Here is a 17424-nt window from a genome sequence, read left to right on the forward strand (position 1 = left end):
CTACTTAATGTTCTGCCATTGATTATATTTTAATGTTTATATTGAGTCGGCTGTTGAAGCCAAATGTTTAGACACAGTCTTCCTTAGCGTTAGCTTAGACTCTAATCAAGATATATTATTATTATAGGCCCTCTCTAAAAGAGTTTCTTCTAGTAGCAGTAACCTGGTAGTAGCACTATAGTAGTGTGTAGTAATAGTAGTAGTAACAGAAGTCGTCCAGCCAGACAAAGCGAGATTAGTCGATAAGGAGGGTACGCGTCCAATGACCTGGTCTGAAAACATTGGGGCTTATGCTTGTATAGTTTTAAAATAGCATACCGGTATGTATCCAATACCGTGATTATTTGCCGAATATTACAGCTGCGTATCTACCGAATGTTGAGCATTTGCAAGAACTAGTTTTTCATTAGGCCTTTTCTATACTTAAGAAGTGTGATATGGAGCACAGTGCACTAGCAGTCGTCTCGTATTGCCAGAGTGCCGAAAGAATCCCCATCGTCTAATGTGCTGAAGATCATAATTCCAGTTAACCTAATGTCCTGCACATTCATATGCCGCCGGGTTGTTCCTCCAAATGCCATTGACGAAGTCTTATTTGGTACCTCTAATGAAAAATGAAAAGTGCTCAAAAGTAAAGGCATTCATGACTGTAACGTCCCCCGTCCATAGTTAGGAGTCCGAGAAGTTCCATTCGTCATCTGGAGTTGCTACACACCCATTTGCCCGGAATCTCTTCTAAGCAGTGGACGGGAGCGTTACAATATAATCCAAAGAATAAGCTCCTTTGAGGCTATCAAGATCTTCTTCCCTTTGCAATTGATGCCGGTGTACTATTGAAATCAAAATAATTGCCAGATAATATTTTGGGGAATTGTGCTCCATCATTTCGAGGGGGTGTGTGGAGCGATAGTTAAAGTTTGCCCCAAGTTTTATAGATCAAACCAATTATCAAGGTAGAACAGTTAATCTCACAAATTGCCCATACTTGTCCGTAATTTTCGTATATTATTTTTAAATGCTTAATTCGAAACAGTTGTACTGAAGTGAGATTGCTGCACCGTTATGAAGTGTCAATTATAGAACCTGGCTCAGCCGTAAAACAAGTATACAAGACGGCGTCACTGATATTATTTGCTCATCTAATTGCGAATTCGCAGTAGCTTCAAAATATGGAAGATCTACTTTATTCAAGGGTACCTTTCACTAGTGTGTGCCCGCATAGTTTTGAATCAGTGCCAGCATAATTATTACGTTTCAATAGCAGTGCCAGCACAGAACTACCACTATATAAATCGATCCACCCGTTCCAATCACAGTAAGGGAAAATGAGCGAAATTGAGCGTGCCATCTCGCAATTGGAGAGCAGCTTTGTTGCTTTTCTTACGCAACTGAAGGCATTTTCCTACAGTGAAAGCGATGTTGATAGCGGGTCTGATGGTGGGTGGACAATGGTTTCTGAGCGTAGAGTCAAAGCTGCCAAGGGATTGGCTGCTGCATACCATGACGGAAAGCTTCCTTGGATTAACGAATTGCTCGTTGAAAACCAGAACAAACCATCGCTTGTAGAAAATGCGCCAGCGGAGCTAGAAGTGGATGAACACCTCATCGAGGCTACCAAAAACCTGACAATTGGAGATTCCTTAAATGTGATATTTAGCTCGTCACCAATAGAAGAAAATAAGCACGCCGAAGTGACTATTTGTTCAAAGTGCCAAAAGGAGGTGCACAGGCTTGAGAGGAGTCTCAGCGCCAATGCGTACCCTTCCCTTTCTTCAAGCGCCTTATATGGGACGGTTAAATTGGGACTCATTCTTCATGAAGGCACGAATGAACGAGAAAAGTATTCTCATGACCGCCTCAAGTTCCTTGGCGCCGGTATCTACTACGGATTTGTGTCCAAAGCTATATTTGAACGGTTCCCTCACATGTCTATCCACCATATGACTACGCTGAGATCGATATTAGTTAGCAACAGCATGCAATTCCGATGGGCAAGCCAGACGGGGCTCGCAAGTGGGTTCCTTGAAGCTGGGGACTGGAACAGCAAGCAGTTTAAAGAGATTGCTGCGACCATGAACGCCTATATGGGGGCTGTTGCCGTTGATACTGAAGACGGTATGGAGAAGATTGAAGCGTGGCTTTCTAAGCTTGTTGAGCCGTTTATTAGCGTTACTACTGGTGAGTCCGAACAGAAGGAGCCGCTGAACCCGAACGCTATTCGTGCGATTGAAAGAATCTACCCAGCGGGACTACTTAATTACAAGACCAGTATTGAGAAGGGTAGGAACAATCTCGAACTGATCCAGGTAAGAGCGAGGAAGAAGGTTCTTGGCCGAGGGTTTGGTCGAAATACGAACGAAGCAATGACCCGTGCAGCAATGGATGCTTTACAGACTCGAGATAAAATTAGAGACGCTATCCTCTAACAATTTTTTTTTCGAATAGATAGTAATTGGATTCACATGGACAACAAACAATCCTCATTTGGATAGTAATGATTCACTTAAAAATAACGGTATAAAATAATAATAAGATTGCACTGCTGGGCACACAATTTCGCAGCATACATAGGACGGCTAAGCTAAGCCAAGGCACCCAATGGATCCCATCGTGGGAGTGTAACGTATTCGCCCTTCTTCCAGACGTCAACATACTCCTTGTCGACATACCTAGCGCTGGTGACAACCTGGAACACGTACTCGTCGAACCATTCGTCCGTCATGATGAAGTAACCCTTATCTCCAGCAGTCGCGCCCCAAGAGTTCTCAACTCGCCACCTGGTGGGCTTGCCGTCTACAATATCCACTGCAGTGAGAACCATGGCATGAGTCATTGCCGATTCCGCCGTTCGCAAACGCTCAGACTTGGTAAGACCGAGCTTCGTGTTAAACGCAAGCTCGTAGTCCCACACACGGGTGTCCATGACACCGCTCTCGCTGTCGCTGAACTTGCCCACGTCGCTACCAAAGAACACTGGCTCGTTATTCTTGATCGCACGGATCGCAGCGCTCTTGAGCACAGAGATCTCGGCATTAACATACTCAATTCTCTTGCCCTCGACGATGTTGCCCAGCCGGTCAACGGTGAAAGGAGTCTTGAACGCGTTTCGCGGGTCGTGAATGAGCGAGAAGTGAGAATCAACATCGTACTCCACGTGAGACTTGGCGAACTCGAGCGGGGTGGACTTTACAGAGTGGAACTTGCCATTGCGGTCGTAGAACTTCCACACAAACGCTTCATCAGTAGATGGTGGCTGTCCGAGGGAAATGACAAGAATGTCGTGGATCTCCCGGACAAACTTCTCCTTAAGAGAGGACAGGGCAGCGGCCGAAGAGGATTTTGCGACCTTGCGCAAAACCAGCGCAAATTCTCGCAATTTGTGAACCACGACGTAATTGAGCGTGCCCGAGTGCAAAGCATTGTACGAGTCTGGGAAGATGTCTCGCGGAACAAGACCGTACTTGTTCACGAGATTGACAATCATGTCCCACTGACCGCCATCGGATACTGGGTCCTGGAGCAGGGTCTGAACAAGCCGAGAGTCGAGTTCTTCATCCGCAGTCTCAAGAATCTGCTGGAGGAAGTAGTTGGACTTCTCGAGCTTGTCATAGAAGAAGAGGTAGGCCTGCGACAGCTGGAAATTCTCTACGTTGTACTTCCGCTGGACATAGGTCCTGAGAACATTGGTACTGGCAAAGATCCAGCATCGGCCAGACTGCTGTTGGTTCGTAATTGGCGAGCCCTCAAGCTCTACCTTGTCGCTGAAGACATGAACGGCATCGTCAATCACGGCAGGCCTCTGTCGGATGATGCCCTTGACATCGGTATTGGTCACAGCAGAGAGCGCCAATCGGTTCTTGGGGTCCTCCAGCAACTTCCGTTGCCATCGCGTCAGGTTCTCGGCTGTCAGCGGATTGGACTCTCCGGACACCCGGTCGTCCAAAGTCAAGTACGCTGCCAATCGCTCCGTCAGCTCATCGTGCTTTTCGGATACAGGTGGCATAGTGCCAGCTGGCTTAGACTCGCTATTTCCCATGGTTAACAATCTCGTGAATTGCAAATTGTGAAGTGGCAAAAGGAAGTTTATATGGTAAGCTACGGCGATACGATGTCGCCATGGGGGGGCGATCGTTATGCAAGTATTGCGCGGAGAGACGTTGATAGGGCGCACGTATCAGGCGCGGGATACATATACGGCGCCATCACCTCTAAGGTGCCCAGACCCTTCTGTTTTACGGGTTATAATCATTGTGCCTGATCTATACGGCCCTTTACATTCCCTAATGTCGAATGATTCACCTTTAGTACAATGGTGATGCCTATTGGTTAGACAGAATTACGCAGTCCCGCGGCTAATGCGGCTCATGCGGCTCCAACACTGCGCTGTGGGTTTGGGTTATAGATAGATCGAAGACCCTAACTATGGTCTATCAATTTTCGATTATGAGAGGTAGTATACATTACATGCTTTGTTTTAGTTAGGTTTAGTTCGGCTTTGAACGGACGCTCTTTCTGTACTTGGTAGTCCGGTCTCGAATTCGAGGCTTCTTCCTGTTCTTGCCGATTTTGAGGCCTGGAACAACGTCTCCTGGCTTTGCTCTCATGCCCTCAAGGGCCGTAGAGATCTTTGCTCGGCCGGCCTTGCCAACAACTGACCGGGCTCTGCCAAGCTTGGTTCGTTCTTCATGGCTCAGCTTGACCCCTGGGGCCTGAGTCTTTGGCTTACTGCTTGGCCTGGTAGAGACATTCTTGCACCGATTGACTCGAAGTTTTCGCTTAGTGCCTTCGTACGGCTTGTTATTGAGCAGGAGCGCTTTGGAAACGGCGACCGAGTCCAGGAACTGCACGTACGCAAAGCCTTTGCCCACGTTAGTCTTGGAGTCTCGCACAATTCGAACGTACTCGATGTCTCCACAGCTGCTGAAATGCTTCCACAGAGGCTCCTCCGTAGCCTCAAAGTCAAGGTTGCCAATGAACACAGATCGCTTTGGCTCGTGCTTAGCCGGGTGCGCAACGCTGTCAACCCGGATATGGTGCTCCAGCATCTCAGTGCCGTTCAGCTTCAAGGCGCTCTTGGCGTCAGCCTTTTCCTTGTAAACGACGTAGGCGTTGACCGTGTCCCTGCTTGCGTGGAACTTTTGCTTGACGAATGCTGCTTTCCGTGGGAGCATCTCTGAGAATGCAATCGACCGGAATCGAATCGACTCAACCTTGCCCAGTTCTTCAAACGCCGATTTCAGCGCCTTATAAGCAGACTTGTCAGTAATGGCCTTGACCGAAAGATTACCCACAAACACAGTTCGCTCCGCTTTATCAACCTCGTCCTGGACAGGCACAATGCTCTCTTCCTTTTTATCCTCCACGATCTCTTCGCTACTGTCTTCACTTTCCTTATCGGACTCCTCTTCCTCCTCTTTTTTCTTCTTATCCTTTCGCTTCTTTGGCTTCTCTACCAGCGATTGCATATATCGGTCTTCAAGCTCGGTATCTTCTTGCTTTCGCTTGTTCTTCTTAGTCTTCTTTTCGTCCACAGACTTGAGCAGCTCCTCTACGTCTTCTTCTTCGTCGTCGAACTCGGCATCACTCAGCTCTGAGATCTCTGCATCGTCCTCTTCTTCAACCACTGGCGCAGCTGGCTTTACGGTGACCGCTGGCTTGGCCTTCTCAACAGGCTTGGCACTGCTCTTGAACAGAGAGTCGACACCCTCGTCCACCTGCTTTATCGATCCAAAAAGACCCATCTTTACTTATTATGCCAAAGAGAGAGTCGTTAGATAACTGATCTCGCCGATAAATTTTTTGCCGGGCGCGAAATATTTCGGCACGGCTGTGCACGATCCCCCTGCTGCCGCCGCACGCGGCTCACCCATCCCTCGAGATCTGCCCGCCATGACACAGCTGATGTAGTAAATTCAGGGGGTAGTCAAACGCCCAAACCAAAAAGATCATGAATTATTGTTGTTTCCTATAGTTTTCAAATAGACATATAATTGCTGTGGACATTAGGTTACCCTTGAGCCTTGATGTAGTAGCAATAAGACCAATCAAGGTCCACTGTACTTTTGGGGGCCAGTCCCAAACCCCCGTAGCTCGGCTTCGCCGAGGTTTATTGAGGACATACAGCGCCTAGGGTCATAGAATACCAGACCTTATTATGGCGCGGTTCAGAAGAGGTTCACGGAATGCTATACTTTACAGATTGATCAATTGATAACATGCACCGAGAAAGGTGTTGGGCAGAGCCCCAGGCACCCTCTACAGAGCTCTCTGATCAACCTGCCATATAGTACAGTAATTGCACTACGCTAAAGTTATAGGAATAGATGTTTCGTGCCGTGGATCGAGGTCCCGACGGATAACCTCCGGATCATCGTTTTGGCACTATCAAAATAACCGTATCGTGAAGACTTCTCCACTTCAACCCACCAACCCACCACCATGATCACGAAGAGTTCTCCACTTGAATCCGATATGGAAGCGTACGAAATCGCCCAGGCGTCCACGGAATTTATCCGAATGAAGCTCCCAGAGGACTACAGGAACCCATCTGTGGTTATTGTGTGCGGTTCAGGTCTAAGCAACATCACGAATGCTCTCGAGGACTCCGTTTCCATTCCATACAGCCAGATTCCCCACTTCAAAGAGTCGACTGTTGCGGGCCACGCCGGTAAGCTGGTCGTCGGCAAGCTGAACAAGGTCCCAGTTGTCTGTATGTCGGGGCGACTGCATACCTATGAAGGGCATTCCATCACCGACACGGTCTTCCCGATCCGGGTGCTCTCTCACCTGACTAAACAGCCCGAGGGGGAGGTGCCTGCTACGTTCATTGCGACCAATGCTGCTGGTGGCCTCAACAAGTCCTACCGTGTTGGCTCGCTCATGGTGCTCAATGACGACATCAACTTCCCTGGGCTTGCGGGGCTCCACCCTCTGAAGGGCCCCAATGACGAGAGATACGGCCCGCGGTTCTTGCCGATGAGCGACGCTTACGACCAGTCGCTGCGCCAGAAGTTTTTCGACGCGGCTGAAGAGACCGGGGTAGCGTCCCGGCGGCAGATCAACGAAGGCGTGTATGCGTTTGTTAGCGGCCCCACGTACGAGACCCGTGCTGAAAGCCGAATGCTGATTGCCATGGGGGCCGATGCTGTTGGTATGAGTACTGTTCCTGAGATCATTGTAGCTCGGCACTCGGGGATGCGCACCCTGGCTGTTTCGCTGATCACCAACGTATGTATCACGGAGCCGCCAACGTTGGATAAGGACGAGTCGGGCATTGAGCATGCGAGCCACGCAGAGGTTATTGCTGCTGCAGACGAGGCCGCCAAGGATGTCCAGGCTATTATCACCCATCTTATCACTAAGCTGTAACTTGTCCTCTAGAGTTCCCATCGTAGAATAGACATCAATTAGAACTTACAAGCTTTGCTATCAATTGACAATTCTCTACGCTTTTTTTTTCAGGTGAACCTGTTTCTCTTTAGTTTTGCTTCTTGGAGAGAGATTTATCAGGCTAGTTTGTAACGAATGATTGTTACCAGTGCCTGTAACTGGCTGCTGGGACTTTGTTACACTGTAACAAACATTCTCCAGGTGTAACCAATGCAGCGAATCTCCGCGTAGCGGAGCCCCAGGGGGGCTTGGGGGGACTGGTCCCCCCAATTGCTACTTCCCCAAGTATAGGAAAAGACCATAAGAATAAATATAATCCTAGCAAAGAAGTTTTCTAGAATACTCGGCAGTTTTGTAACGAGCGATTGTTACAAAGCTTGTCATCGGTGTTGGGACGTTTGTTACACTGTAACAAAAGACTCTTTAGCCGTAATCAATACAGCCATATCTCCGCGTAGCGGAGCCCCAGGGGGGTTTGGGGGGACTAGTCCCCCCAATTAGTTATCCAGCCGAAGTATAAGACAATTAGAATAAATTAGTAAGTCTCGTTTTTTACTCGTCAACGGTACCAGCAGACTCCCACTCGCCCTTGAGGTTCTCCTTCCACAGGGTGACCTTATTGTCACCACCCGACACGGCCAGCACATTGCCGCTGAGGGACCAGCTGACACGCCAAACCACGTCCTCAAACTTGTTGAGCAGCGTCTTCTGCCATGGGCCGTCGCCCTCCTGGGTCCAGATGATTACAGTCTTGTCCTGGCTCGCCGAGGCGATGTACGACTTGGAGAGCACGGACGGGGACCACGCCACGTCACGCACCCAGTCGGTATGGCCCTCAAGGCTCACCTCCTTATCGTATTTGCCCGTAGACACGTTGAACTTCCAAATGTTGACCTTATTATCGCACCCGCCCGACACGAATCGACGCGGCTCCGAGGACTGCGATTGCAGCGATGTCTGCACGAGCGACCCGGAGACGGTGGACGGGGCCCACGATGCAGAGTTGACGCCAATGTCGTGTGCTGGGAAGCACACCGAGTCTGGCGTGCCGTCGTCCTTGAACTCGACGACCGACACGTTACCGTCGGACGACGCGCACAGCAGCAGAGCGCCGTACTCCTGTGGCGCCCACTGCACCGAGTTGATCGAGCCCGTGTGCACGGCGTACTGGGCGATGTTGCGCCATTGGCCGTTCTCCTCGCGCCAAATCAAGGCCCGTCCGTCGTACGACGCTGATGCAAGAATGACGCCAAACTTGGGGTGAGCCCATGATACCTGCCACACGGGGCCATTGTGCCCTCTCAGAGTCTCTACGAGCTGCTGGTTCTCGCCGTCGATGGCGTATATCTTGATCGTCTTGTCCGACGAGCAAGTCGCCAGACGCTTGCCGTAGTAGTCCAACACCGCGTCGTGCTATTTCTGTTAGTTTTCCGGTTCCGACAATGAGTTGTCGTTCTTACAATGAAGTCGTTGTGTGTATTGGAAATCGTCACCTAAAGCTGTTAGCCCATTGCCTCGCACAACGGTTAGCTACGCACCATATTCCTCTTGATCTCCTTTGGCCAGGGATTGAAAAGTCAGTCGTGGCCACGTCCGTCTTTGGGAAGCCCAAAATCGGTGTTATTTCATCAAACATTATTAATTCAACCCACTCAGCCCGTTCAAATTCAGGTACAGTTAGCTAGCTAGTGCTCTACCATTCCAGTTTGGTGGATTACAATCAATTGCAGCTTCTTATTCAAGCTTTTAAGCTTTTGCTTATTGTCTATGTTCAATCTGTCGTATCACCTAGCGGTAGTGTAGTCTATCGGTGATGGAAGCTCTACCAATACTAGGAGCTGTATTAACACTAGAAGCCTGTACTTTTTAGATTATCTATACGATACTTATTCCTTATTTCTTGCTGTGAAAGCTGAATAAAAAAATAAAAAAAGAATGGGAGCTGAAGAGGGCCCCCTGACAGGGACGCCGCAAATTGTGAGGCTGAGACATGCAGTGAAAAATAAAAATCAGTAACCCCTGAAATTTCACCTTTCGTATATGCCAAGGGCACAGGTCAATACTCTTGAAAACACAAAAACCAACAATTCCTCCGCGAAGCGGAGCTACGGGAGCTCGAGGGCTGGCCCTCGAATTCCTACCAGGAGCAGCGTTAGTACCATAAATGGTTCTTTGGGGGCAACATCACTTAGAGCATAATTATATATATGCACTTAACAATTACTCAATTAGTCCAATGCTGATACGCTGAGGTGTATACATGGTGGATATGGTAGATATCGCTAGTGAAGGTACATATGGTGGAGTATATGGTAGTGCTGCGCGCGCGGGTAGATAATATATCACTTTGTACCATATGATAATAGCGGACCGTAGATGTCGCTGATTGTGAACGAGCACTTGGAAGGGTTGCCAGAAGTAGTGCTGGGGCGACTGTACCAAAGCCCCGCGACTTGCCTGGCGATCTTTCGGTTGCTTCCGACTCTGGCCAAGTCGCTCGTAATGTCCATGCTCTTCTCGGACGCACCAGTCCAGCTCGGAGACATTGATCTCTGGGTCAAGCAAGGGTCGAAGAAGTACCAGGCCGAAGCGCTCAAGAAGCTCAAGGGGCTCCATTTGGTGCGAGAGAGGCGCCATCACCAGATCGTCGAGCTTAGTGGTACGTTCCGGCAGTCGTTCAAGAGCGCTCTCATGGCTACCGAGGACACCCTGCAGTATGCGTTTGGCAAGCCCTGCGACAACGACGACAAGCACAAGGTGGATATCGACTTTCTGGACAAGTACGCCGCCGAAAGGTGGGAGAATGTGCTCCATTTCATGGTGGGGACCCCTGGAAGGAGTGAGGTGCCCAGTGAAGGAATTATTCAGCTTCTCATGCACGCCCGACTCATGACCAAGGCGGACTATGGTGGATACGTAATTACCAACGACGGGTTCCAGTTCTTGTTACAGGACTCCAATGCCCAGATTTGGCGGTTTTTGATCGAGTACTCGAACATGGCCACCCGACTGCAGATGGACCCGGTAGACGTTCTCAACTTTATCTTCATGTTGGGGTCACTTGAGCTGGGCAAGGCGTACTCGCTTACCTCGCTGAGCGAGACGCAGGTGCAGATGCTGGAAGATTTACGTGACTACGGGCTTGTCTACCAGCGTAAGTTCTCTTCGAAGCGGTTCTACCCAACGCGCCTGGCCACTACGCTTACAAGCGACACTACGAGCGCATTAAAGTCTCCATCAGCAGCAATTGAGGATGCTCAGAGCACGGGGACCAGCGGCCAAGGGTTTATCATTTTGGAAACCAACTACCGTGTCTACGCCTACACAGACTCACCGCTGCAGATTGCGGTGCTTAACTTATTTGTGCATTTAAAGTCACGGTTCGCCAATATGGTGACGGGCCATATTACGAGAGACAGCGTGCGAGGCGCATTGACCAATGGCATCCAGGCCGAGCAGATCATTCAGTATCTCACGGTGCATGCCCATCCACAGATGCGTAAAACTGACCCGGTTTTGCCGCCGACAGTGGTGGACCAGATCCGACTGTGGCAGCTAGAGCTCGACCGGCTCAAGTCTACGGAGGGCTACTTGTTCCACGACTTTGCCGACTTTAACGAGTACAATATGATTGCTACATATGCGGCGGAGCTGGGGGTTCTGGAGTGGCAACAGAGCTCGAAACGGCGGTTCTTTGTCGCTCAGGAGGGAGGGCAGCAGGTTGTTGATTATGTCAACAAGTTGAAGCGCGAAAAGAAACCATAATGAAGCTAACAATTACGATATATAATGATAAACTGTTAATACTTGCTACATTTGTAACATTGTGCTACTCAGGAAGCGTAGGGACAGGAGCAATGAAGCCAACGATTACCATACGTAATAATGATACTTCGCTCAAACAAAACTGGAAATGCATTAGTCTAGTTATTCTAATTGTATAAGTTCGGAACGATGTGCTCATCAGGATGACCAATGTCTGCGCCAAATGGGCGATTGATAAGAGGATCTTCCTCATTTTGTTCATTTTGTTCCACATTTTGTTCATCTCGTGCATCATTTTGTCCTGGTACCTCATTTTGTCGCAATTGCTCATCTCGTGGTTGTTCTTCAGGAACATGCAGCTCGGCTTCTCGTCGTTGTCGCTGTTCAGCTTCTTGTTGCTGCCGCTGTCGTTCCTCCTCATGTCGTCGCTGCTGCTGGTTAATCGCACGACGCGCTCTCCAGCGCCTCCAAAACATAAACCCAACGAACCATGCTCCCACAATGAGCACGGCAATTGGATCAAACTCCAAATCCTCAAACTCCAACGGATCATCCTCATCGTGCTCAAAAGAATAGATCGCGTCGTCTGGATCCACAGGAACCTCCATGTCCCACCACTGCCTAAACAGACGCCGCCAACTCTCGAGCGAAAACATATTCGACTTTGAGTCGCTACCAAAAAAGCTGAGCCGCAGCAATGCGAGCTTGGCCGCCAGCGAGGCATCCGGAGTAGACTCCACCGCCAAATCGTAGTACCGCTTGGCAAGATGCACGTCTTTGGAGACGCCGATGCCGTGCTCGTACATATACCCCATGTTAAACAGTGCCAGACCCATTCCCTGCATGCGGTCGGCAATGTTGGTGTAGCACTGGGCGGCTTGTTCATACGACACATTGACACCGCGGCCGTAGTAGTAGATATCGCCCATCTTGATGCGCGCATCAGCGTTTCCCTGACGTGCAGCCCTCGTATAGTACACAAGCGCTGAGTAGAGCGTATCGTTAGTACCCTCGTAAGGCAACAACGAAATGTACCCCGAGTGGTCGTCAAGGATAAACGCCACGTTCATCTGGCCCGCGGCATAGCCCTGTTCGGCTCCAATCAAGTACCCCAGCAGGGCAGAGTCGATATTACCACTTTTATACTGCGCATTTGCCCACACAAAAGGGCTGAACAGCTCTATTTCCTCGCATAACTGCTTGAGGTAGGTCACGGCGTCGTCATATCTTCCCTCCTGGTAGAAATGCTCCGCCATGTAGAGCCACGCGCCGTACTGCTTGTTGCGTGACGCCAGGACCATATACTCGTGCGCTGATGCCTTATCCGACAGCAATTGGCCTACCAGGTACTGCGCTGGCCCGTGAAAGCGGTCTGCGGCGTCCTTAATGAGGTCGTAAGCTCGGGCATAGTTCTTTTCAGTGCCCCATCCGTGGAGATAGAGTACGCCCAAGCCGTAGCTACAGACTCTATCCTGAAGTGCTACGCCTCGCGAGTACCACTTGAACGCCTCAGCAAAGTCCTGCTCGACTCCTTCACCCCGGAAATACCGGTTGCCGACCATACCAGAACAAGTAGCCCCGATCTTGAGCACGTCTTCGTCGGTCTTGAGCCACCCATCTTCGAACCAAAACAGGTCTGCGCACGATCTGGCGTATCTTACAGACCTCGCGTAGTCCTGTATGTCGTAGTAAAGAAGCGCTAGCGCATAATAGGCCGAGATGGACTCCCCTTCCTCGGCCATGTAGTGGAAGTAGTCAATTGCCTCCTCAAAGTTCTTGAACCCGCCCGACATGCGCGAGTGGAGCGGTGCCTGGCCCGAGCTCGAGTCACTAGCGCCTTGGCCAAACACGCCTCCCCCAAGCTCGTCGGCAATGCTATATGCATGGCGCTTGAGATGCACCCCGCCAACTGGGTAGGTCGGAGAGCCCTCCTGGTACCACTTGAGGCTTGCTGCGGCTACGGGGTGGTAGGAATGGTACGCTTGCTTGTAGTCAATGGGCAATCCAATGCCGGCAAGGTACCGGAACCCTAGCGCCATTGAAGCCCTTGGGTCGCCTCCAAGTGCTGAAAAAGTGTAGAAGAGTGACGCCTTGGCCTGATCCACGGGGACGGCTCCAAAAACACCTGTAGAATGAATCAGCCCGGCCATGAACTGCGCATTGGCGTCCCCTTCTTGCTCGGCGAGCTTCTCATACAGCCGCAATGCCTCGGGGTAGTTGACCGGGTGGGTGAAATTGCCAAAGAAATTGAGCTCAGCGAGGTATCTGTCGGCTTGAGGCGTCCCACAGGCCCTCAATTGGGCCACCACCCCCTTTAATACCTGCCGATTCACCTTCTTAGGTTCCTTCCGGTCGCTGCGATTGCCCAGATACTTTTTCAGGTCCACGCCGGTCGTGCGCTGGAGATAGTTTATCAGTTGCTGCGGCGCATTGGGTACGTGCCAGCTGTTATAGTTCGTCGCCTGTGAGGGACTTTTCTCTGGGAAATGACTCCGAAGTGTCGCGAGGGCTTCGTCATGGCAGGCCGTCAATGCCAGCTCCGATGCGGCGGCCCAGATAGCCAGGGCAAGCACGATGAACAGAGCCCTCATCACAGTATATCAATACCAGAATATTAAATATATCCGGATTATTAATCAATACACTACTTGGGTATATCGAGTGTAGCCAATGTCGTTCGTTAGAGCATCCCCAGTTAGTGATGACGGTGTTATCTTGGGAAGACGGAGGTGTTTGACAGATCAAATACGACGACACGACAGATCGCACAGCTCTCAAAGAGCGCATAAAAACCCTTCAAATCTGTAGATATTTCGTATGGGGGTTCGAATATACTGCCCCTGTGGTGGAGAGAAGCCGTTTGTCGCTCCGTACTCAATTGAGTACCTCTACTTCTGTCCGCGGTGCAACGACCTCCGATGCCCCCAGTGCGCTGAGTACGAAGTGCTCGTGAGATACTGTCCATCATGCCTGTTTGAAGTGACCCCGACGACTGCGAGGCACGATGGGAACCGGTGCACCCGTACTTCTTGCTGTCAGTGTCCCAAGTGCCACTCCAGCTGCTCTGTCATCTCCAAAAAGGGCGAGGAGGAGGGATATATATTGCAATGTGCGTACTGCAAGTGGACCAACGGAGTTGTGGCCGCAAAGCCCGGGCTCCTGACTTCGCAATTGGGGACTGAATCATCCGGCGAGGAGAAAAGGTTCACACAGTTGCGTGAAGTGTACCACGCAGCGGCGGTTGAAGAGCTGGCTGGTCCACAGCCGCTGACTACTGTTTCCAAAATGGTCAAGAAAAAGGAACAGGACAAGACATCGGAAATTAAGACGATTGAGGATAACTTCAATTGCCAATCGACCGAGCCAAATAACCCGATATTTCGACAGTTGAGGGCAAAATACACCAAAAGATGCCGGGCATGCCGCCATTTACTAGTCAAGCCCGAGGTTAGCCCGTCGTCGGTCAAAATGAGAGCCAAATACCTGGCAATTGACTACGTGCCGTCGTTGTCGGTTGTTAGTACTAACCAATCGCCGAGCCCTGAAGGGTCCCCGTCTGGCGGACCGCTCAATGTCAAAGTCATGATATCAAACCCTATGGTTGTACCGCTCAAGATCAACCTCGCTACGCAGACAAACGAAATTACAATTACTACTCCTCCTACATTCAGCCTTGGGCCTGCCCCGGAGCAGTGGGACGAGATTTCTCTCCTTCAGGGCGTGCCGCCGAGCCTTATCAAGCGCCAGACGACAGCTTCAAAGCGCGTCCAGATGGAAGGGCCGCCTGCAGAGACGAACTGGGCGCTCATTGGCATGGAAGTCCACTCCGGAAGCGAAATAAAGCTTCTCGTCAGCTACGAGTTTGCCTACGAGGACCAGGAGCCCACTAAGGTGGCATGCTGGTATCTTATCACCAGTTTACAGTGACCCATACCATCTATCCACATGTCATTGACAATAACTCTATCTATTCACAATGTCATCGACAATATTTTATCGACAATACTTTATCGGCTCACAGTCACCAACAATACGTGATCAGACACCCAGCAATGTGTCGACAATACTATATCTAGCCATAATGTCATCGACAATACTTTATCGACAATACAAGACCACACATCCAGCGATGTGTCGACAATACTATATCTATCCATAATGTCACCGACAATACGTGATCAGCCACCCAGCAAAGTATCGATAGGAAGATCATGTGTGAATGACCGTCTAGGCATCGCCTCCAGTAACCATAAGCCCAGCAAGCCAACTAGCCTCGTGGAATTTTTAAGTAGAGCATAGGCCAAAGGTCCAGCAAGCCAACTAACGTCATGGAAGATAGAAGAAGAGGATAACAGGCCAACACAGTAAGCAGTCGAGGTAGGATCCAACAACCAACGTCAGTTAGAAGTCGATGGCTTAAGCTACAAGTCGACAATGTTAAAAGTCGAGGATAAGGGTCCCGGCAACTTTGGACAGATCAGAGGTGTCCACTTTCTTATTGTCGTTGGACAGAGCTGCACGGTAGAACGCTTCACGCGTGAAAATGCGCAGGTACTCAGCAGACGCCTTGGCCGCCGCCTGGGAAATACGCGTGTCCTTCTCAAACGAAGCGGTCTGGAACGTCCGCGTAATTGTATCCGTGTTGAACGTTGTTTCTTGAGACGAAGACATATCTACGATACACGATATCTGAATAGAGAGGGAAATTTGGTCGTGGGCCCTTCGGTACCGATCCCACGCGGCTGGTGATGCATTGCGGTCCGGGTGCTCTGTGTTCCCGGAACAACTCAGAGACAGAGATTAATCCTTTCCTCCTGGCCGTAAAAACACACAAACTCGTCGTTTTTACTTTGGGGTTATAAGCGATGTATGACCAGGTAGCGTTCGCCTATGATGCCCCTGCAGTGATTCCGCCCGAGGATCAGACACCGGAGGAAGAGGGTACAGAGGGCAGTAGAATTGCGTTCATGTTGCTCAGCACGGTTGGCATATTCTTCGTTGTAAGTTGGCTCCCCACCCTCCAATTGTACTGAATTGAATTAACATAATATAGGCCCATGGAATTGCGTTTTTCTATTCTGGACTATCGTCGAGGAAATCGGCTCTGAACCAATCGGTGCTCTCTTGTTTCGCATTGGCCGTGATTTCCATCCAATGGTGCGTGTTTGGATGCTCCCTGGCGTACTCCTCTTTCCTGCCCGTTATTGGAGACTTGAGAAACGTTGGGTTGCGACAGCTCATTGCCGCAGGCGATGGCGTGGAGCTGGCTAACGCATTTTATGCAGGAATGTTCTGCGTCTCCTCTGGCACCATCATGAGCGGAGCTGTGGCAGAGCGAGGCAGGGCTCTCCCGACATTAATGTTCCTCTTCGTCTGGGCGACGCTGGTGTACGATCCTGTCGCGTACTGGATCTGGTCGAGCTCAGGATGGCTGCATAAGCTCAAAGTAATAGACTTTGCGGGCGGGGCTGTTGTTCACATCACGGCCGGGTTCAGCGCATTGGCCTTCTCGCAAGTCCTGGGGCCGCGATTCGAGTTCAACCGCCCGTCCAGCAGTTCAGTGCTCGTAGTCATTGGCACTAGCCTAGCCTGGGCCGGGTGGTTTGGCATCACGAGCGGGTCAGCGTTTGCTCCGACGCTTCGCGCCGCACTGGCGTTTATCAACACCCAGGCGAGCGCCGCAGCCGGCGGCCTTGTGTGGATGGCATTGGACTACCGCATTGACAAGCGGCTATCTGTAATTGGGTTCTGCTCCGGGGTAATTACTGGTCTGGTTGTGATCACACCGCTGGCCGGGTTGGTTGAACCCTGGCAGGCTATCATCGCAGGAGCAGTTGCCGGAGCTGCTTGTAATTTTACGACTAAGCTGAAATTCTTACTGGGCATTGATGATGCGCTGGATGTATTTGCAGTACATGGCGTGGGCGGCATTTTGGGCACACTTGCGGCTGGAATCCTAGCCCGTCCGTCTATCCGTCAGCTGGCTATTCAAACAGTCGCTTGTGCTTCAGTGGCGGTATATTCCTACGGAATGTCTTCTATCATTCTTTTGGCTATGAAACGCTTTGTACCGCTGCGTGCGGACGCAGAGGATGAGATAGTCGGCCTTGACTACGCTGAGCACGACGAGCTGGCGTACGATTACGTACATGGGTACATGGAGCCGTTGGACAGCGACCACGAGGATAACGAAGAGGAAGTCTCCAACTTTTCTGGGCTTTAGATTCCTCCAGAAGCGGAGCTACGGGGTGGTCTTCAACTTCTCAATGG

The 17424-nt window shown here is 50.5% G+C and overlaps 10 protein-coding genes across 10 annotated transcripts; 5 read left to right on the plus strand and 5 right to left on the minus strand.

Moving 5' to 3' along the window:
- Positions 1-1325: 1325 nt before the first annotated feature.
- Positions 1326-2426, plus strand: TRVA0_045S00100 (uncharacterized protein; the record flags this gene model as incomplete). The annotated part of the gene is made up of 1 exon (XM_076686836.1): positions 1326-2426. The coding sequence occupies one exon, from the start codon at positions 1326-1328 to the stop codon at positions 2424-2426; it is 1101 nt and encodes a 366-aa protein (XP_076538872.1).
- A 155-nt stretch (positions 2427-2581) lies between these two features.
- LAP3 (C1 family peptidase) lies at positions 2582-4036 on the minus strand (the record flags this gene model as incomplete). The annotated part of the gene is made up of 1 exon (XM_076686837.1): positions 2582-4036. One exon carries the CDS (start codon positions 4034-4036, stop codon positions 2582-2584), a length of 1455 nt encoding a protein of 484 aa, XP_076538873.1.
- A 448-nt stretch (positions 4037-4484) lies between these two features.
- NOP12 (rRNA-processing protein NOP12) lies at positions 4485-5741 on the minus strand (the record flags this gene model as incomplete). Its single annotated transcript, XM_076686838.1, has 1 exon — positions 4485-5741. The coding sequence occupies one exon, from the start codon at positions 5739-5741 to the stop codon at positions 4485-4487; it is 1257 nt and encodes a 418-aa protein (XP_076538874.1).
- Positions 5742-6438: 697 nt separating this feature from the next.
- PNP1 (purine-nucleoside phosphorylase) lies at positions 6439-7368 on the plus strand (the record flags this gene model as incomplete). The annotated part of the gene is made up of 1 exon (XM_076686839.1): positions 6439-7368. One exon carries the CDS (start codon positions 6439-6441, stop codon positions 7366-7368), a length of 930 nt encoding a protein of 309 aa, XP_076538875.1.
- A 573-nt stretch (positions 7369-7941) lies between these two features.
- Positions 7942-8930, minus strand: SEC13 (GTPase-activating protein SEC13; the record flags this gene model as incomplete). The annotated part of the gene is made up of 3 exons (XM_076686840.1): positions 7942-8802; positions 8850-8882; positions 8928-8930. 3 exons carry the CDS (start codon positions 8928-8930, stop codon positions 7942-7944), a joined length of 897 nt encoding a protein of 298 aa, XP_076538876.1.
- Positions 8931-9891: 961 nt separating this feature from the next.
- On the plus strand, positions 9892-11154 carry TFB2 (TFIIH/NER complex subunit TFB2; the record flags this gene model as incomplete). Its single annotated transcript, XM_076686841.1, has 1 exon — positions 9892-11154. The coding sequence occupies one exon, from the start codon at positions 9892-9894 to the stop codon at positions 11152-11154; it is 1263 nt and encodes a 420-aa protein (XP_076538877.1).
- A 167-nt stretch (positions 11155-11321) lies between these two features.
- HRD3 (ubiquitin ligase complex subunit HRD3) lies at positions 11322-13745 on the minus strand (the record flags this gene model as incomplete). Its single annotated transcript, XM_076686842.1, has 1 exon — positions 11322-13745. One exon carries the CDS (start codon positions 13743-13745, stop codon positions 11322-11324), a length of 2424 nt encoding a protein of 807 aa, XP_076538878.1.
- A 226-nt stretch (positions 13746-13971) lies between these two features.
- On the plus strand, positions 13972-15081 carry TRVA0_045S00254 (uncharacterized protein; the record flags this gene model as incomplete). The annotated part of the gene is made up of 1 exon (XM_076686843.1): positions 13972-15081. The coding sequence occupies one exon, from the start codon at positions 13972-13974 to the stop codon at positions 15079-15081; it is 1110 nt and encodes a 369-aa protein (XP_076538879.1).
- Positions 15082-15591: 510 nt separating this feature from the next.
- Positions 15592-15825, minus strand: TRVA0_045S00276 (CENP-X/MHF2 family protein; the record flags this gene model as incomplete). Its single annotated transcript, XM_076686844.1, has 1 exon — positions 15592-15825. One exon carries the CDS (start codon positions 15823-15825, stop codon positions 15592-15594), a length of 234 nt encoding a protein of 77 aa, XP_076538880.1.
- A 194-nt stretch (positions 15826-16019) lies between these two features.
- MEP3 (ammonium transporter) lies at positions 16020-17377 on the plus strand (the record flags this gene model as incomplete). The annotated part of the gene is made up of 2 exons (XM_076686845.1): positions 16020-16154; positions 16208-17377. 2 exons carry the CDS (start codon positions 16020-16022, stop codon positions 17375-17377), a joined length of 1305 nt encoding a protein of 434 aa, XP_076538881.1.
- Between the last annotated feature and the right edge of the window lie 47 nt (positions 17378-17424).

This window comes from Trichomonascus vanleenenianus (assembly GCF_965637985.1).
Source record: "Trichomonascus vanleenenianus strain CLIB 3782 genome assembly, contig: TRVA0_045S, whole genome shotgun sequence".
NCBI lineage: Eukaryota > Fungi > Ascomycota > Dipodascomycetes > Dipodascales > Trichomonascaceae > Blastobotrys > Blastobotrys vanleenenianus.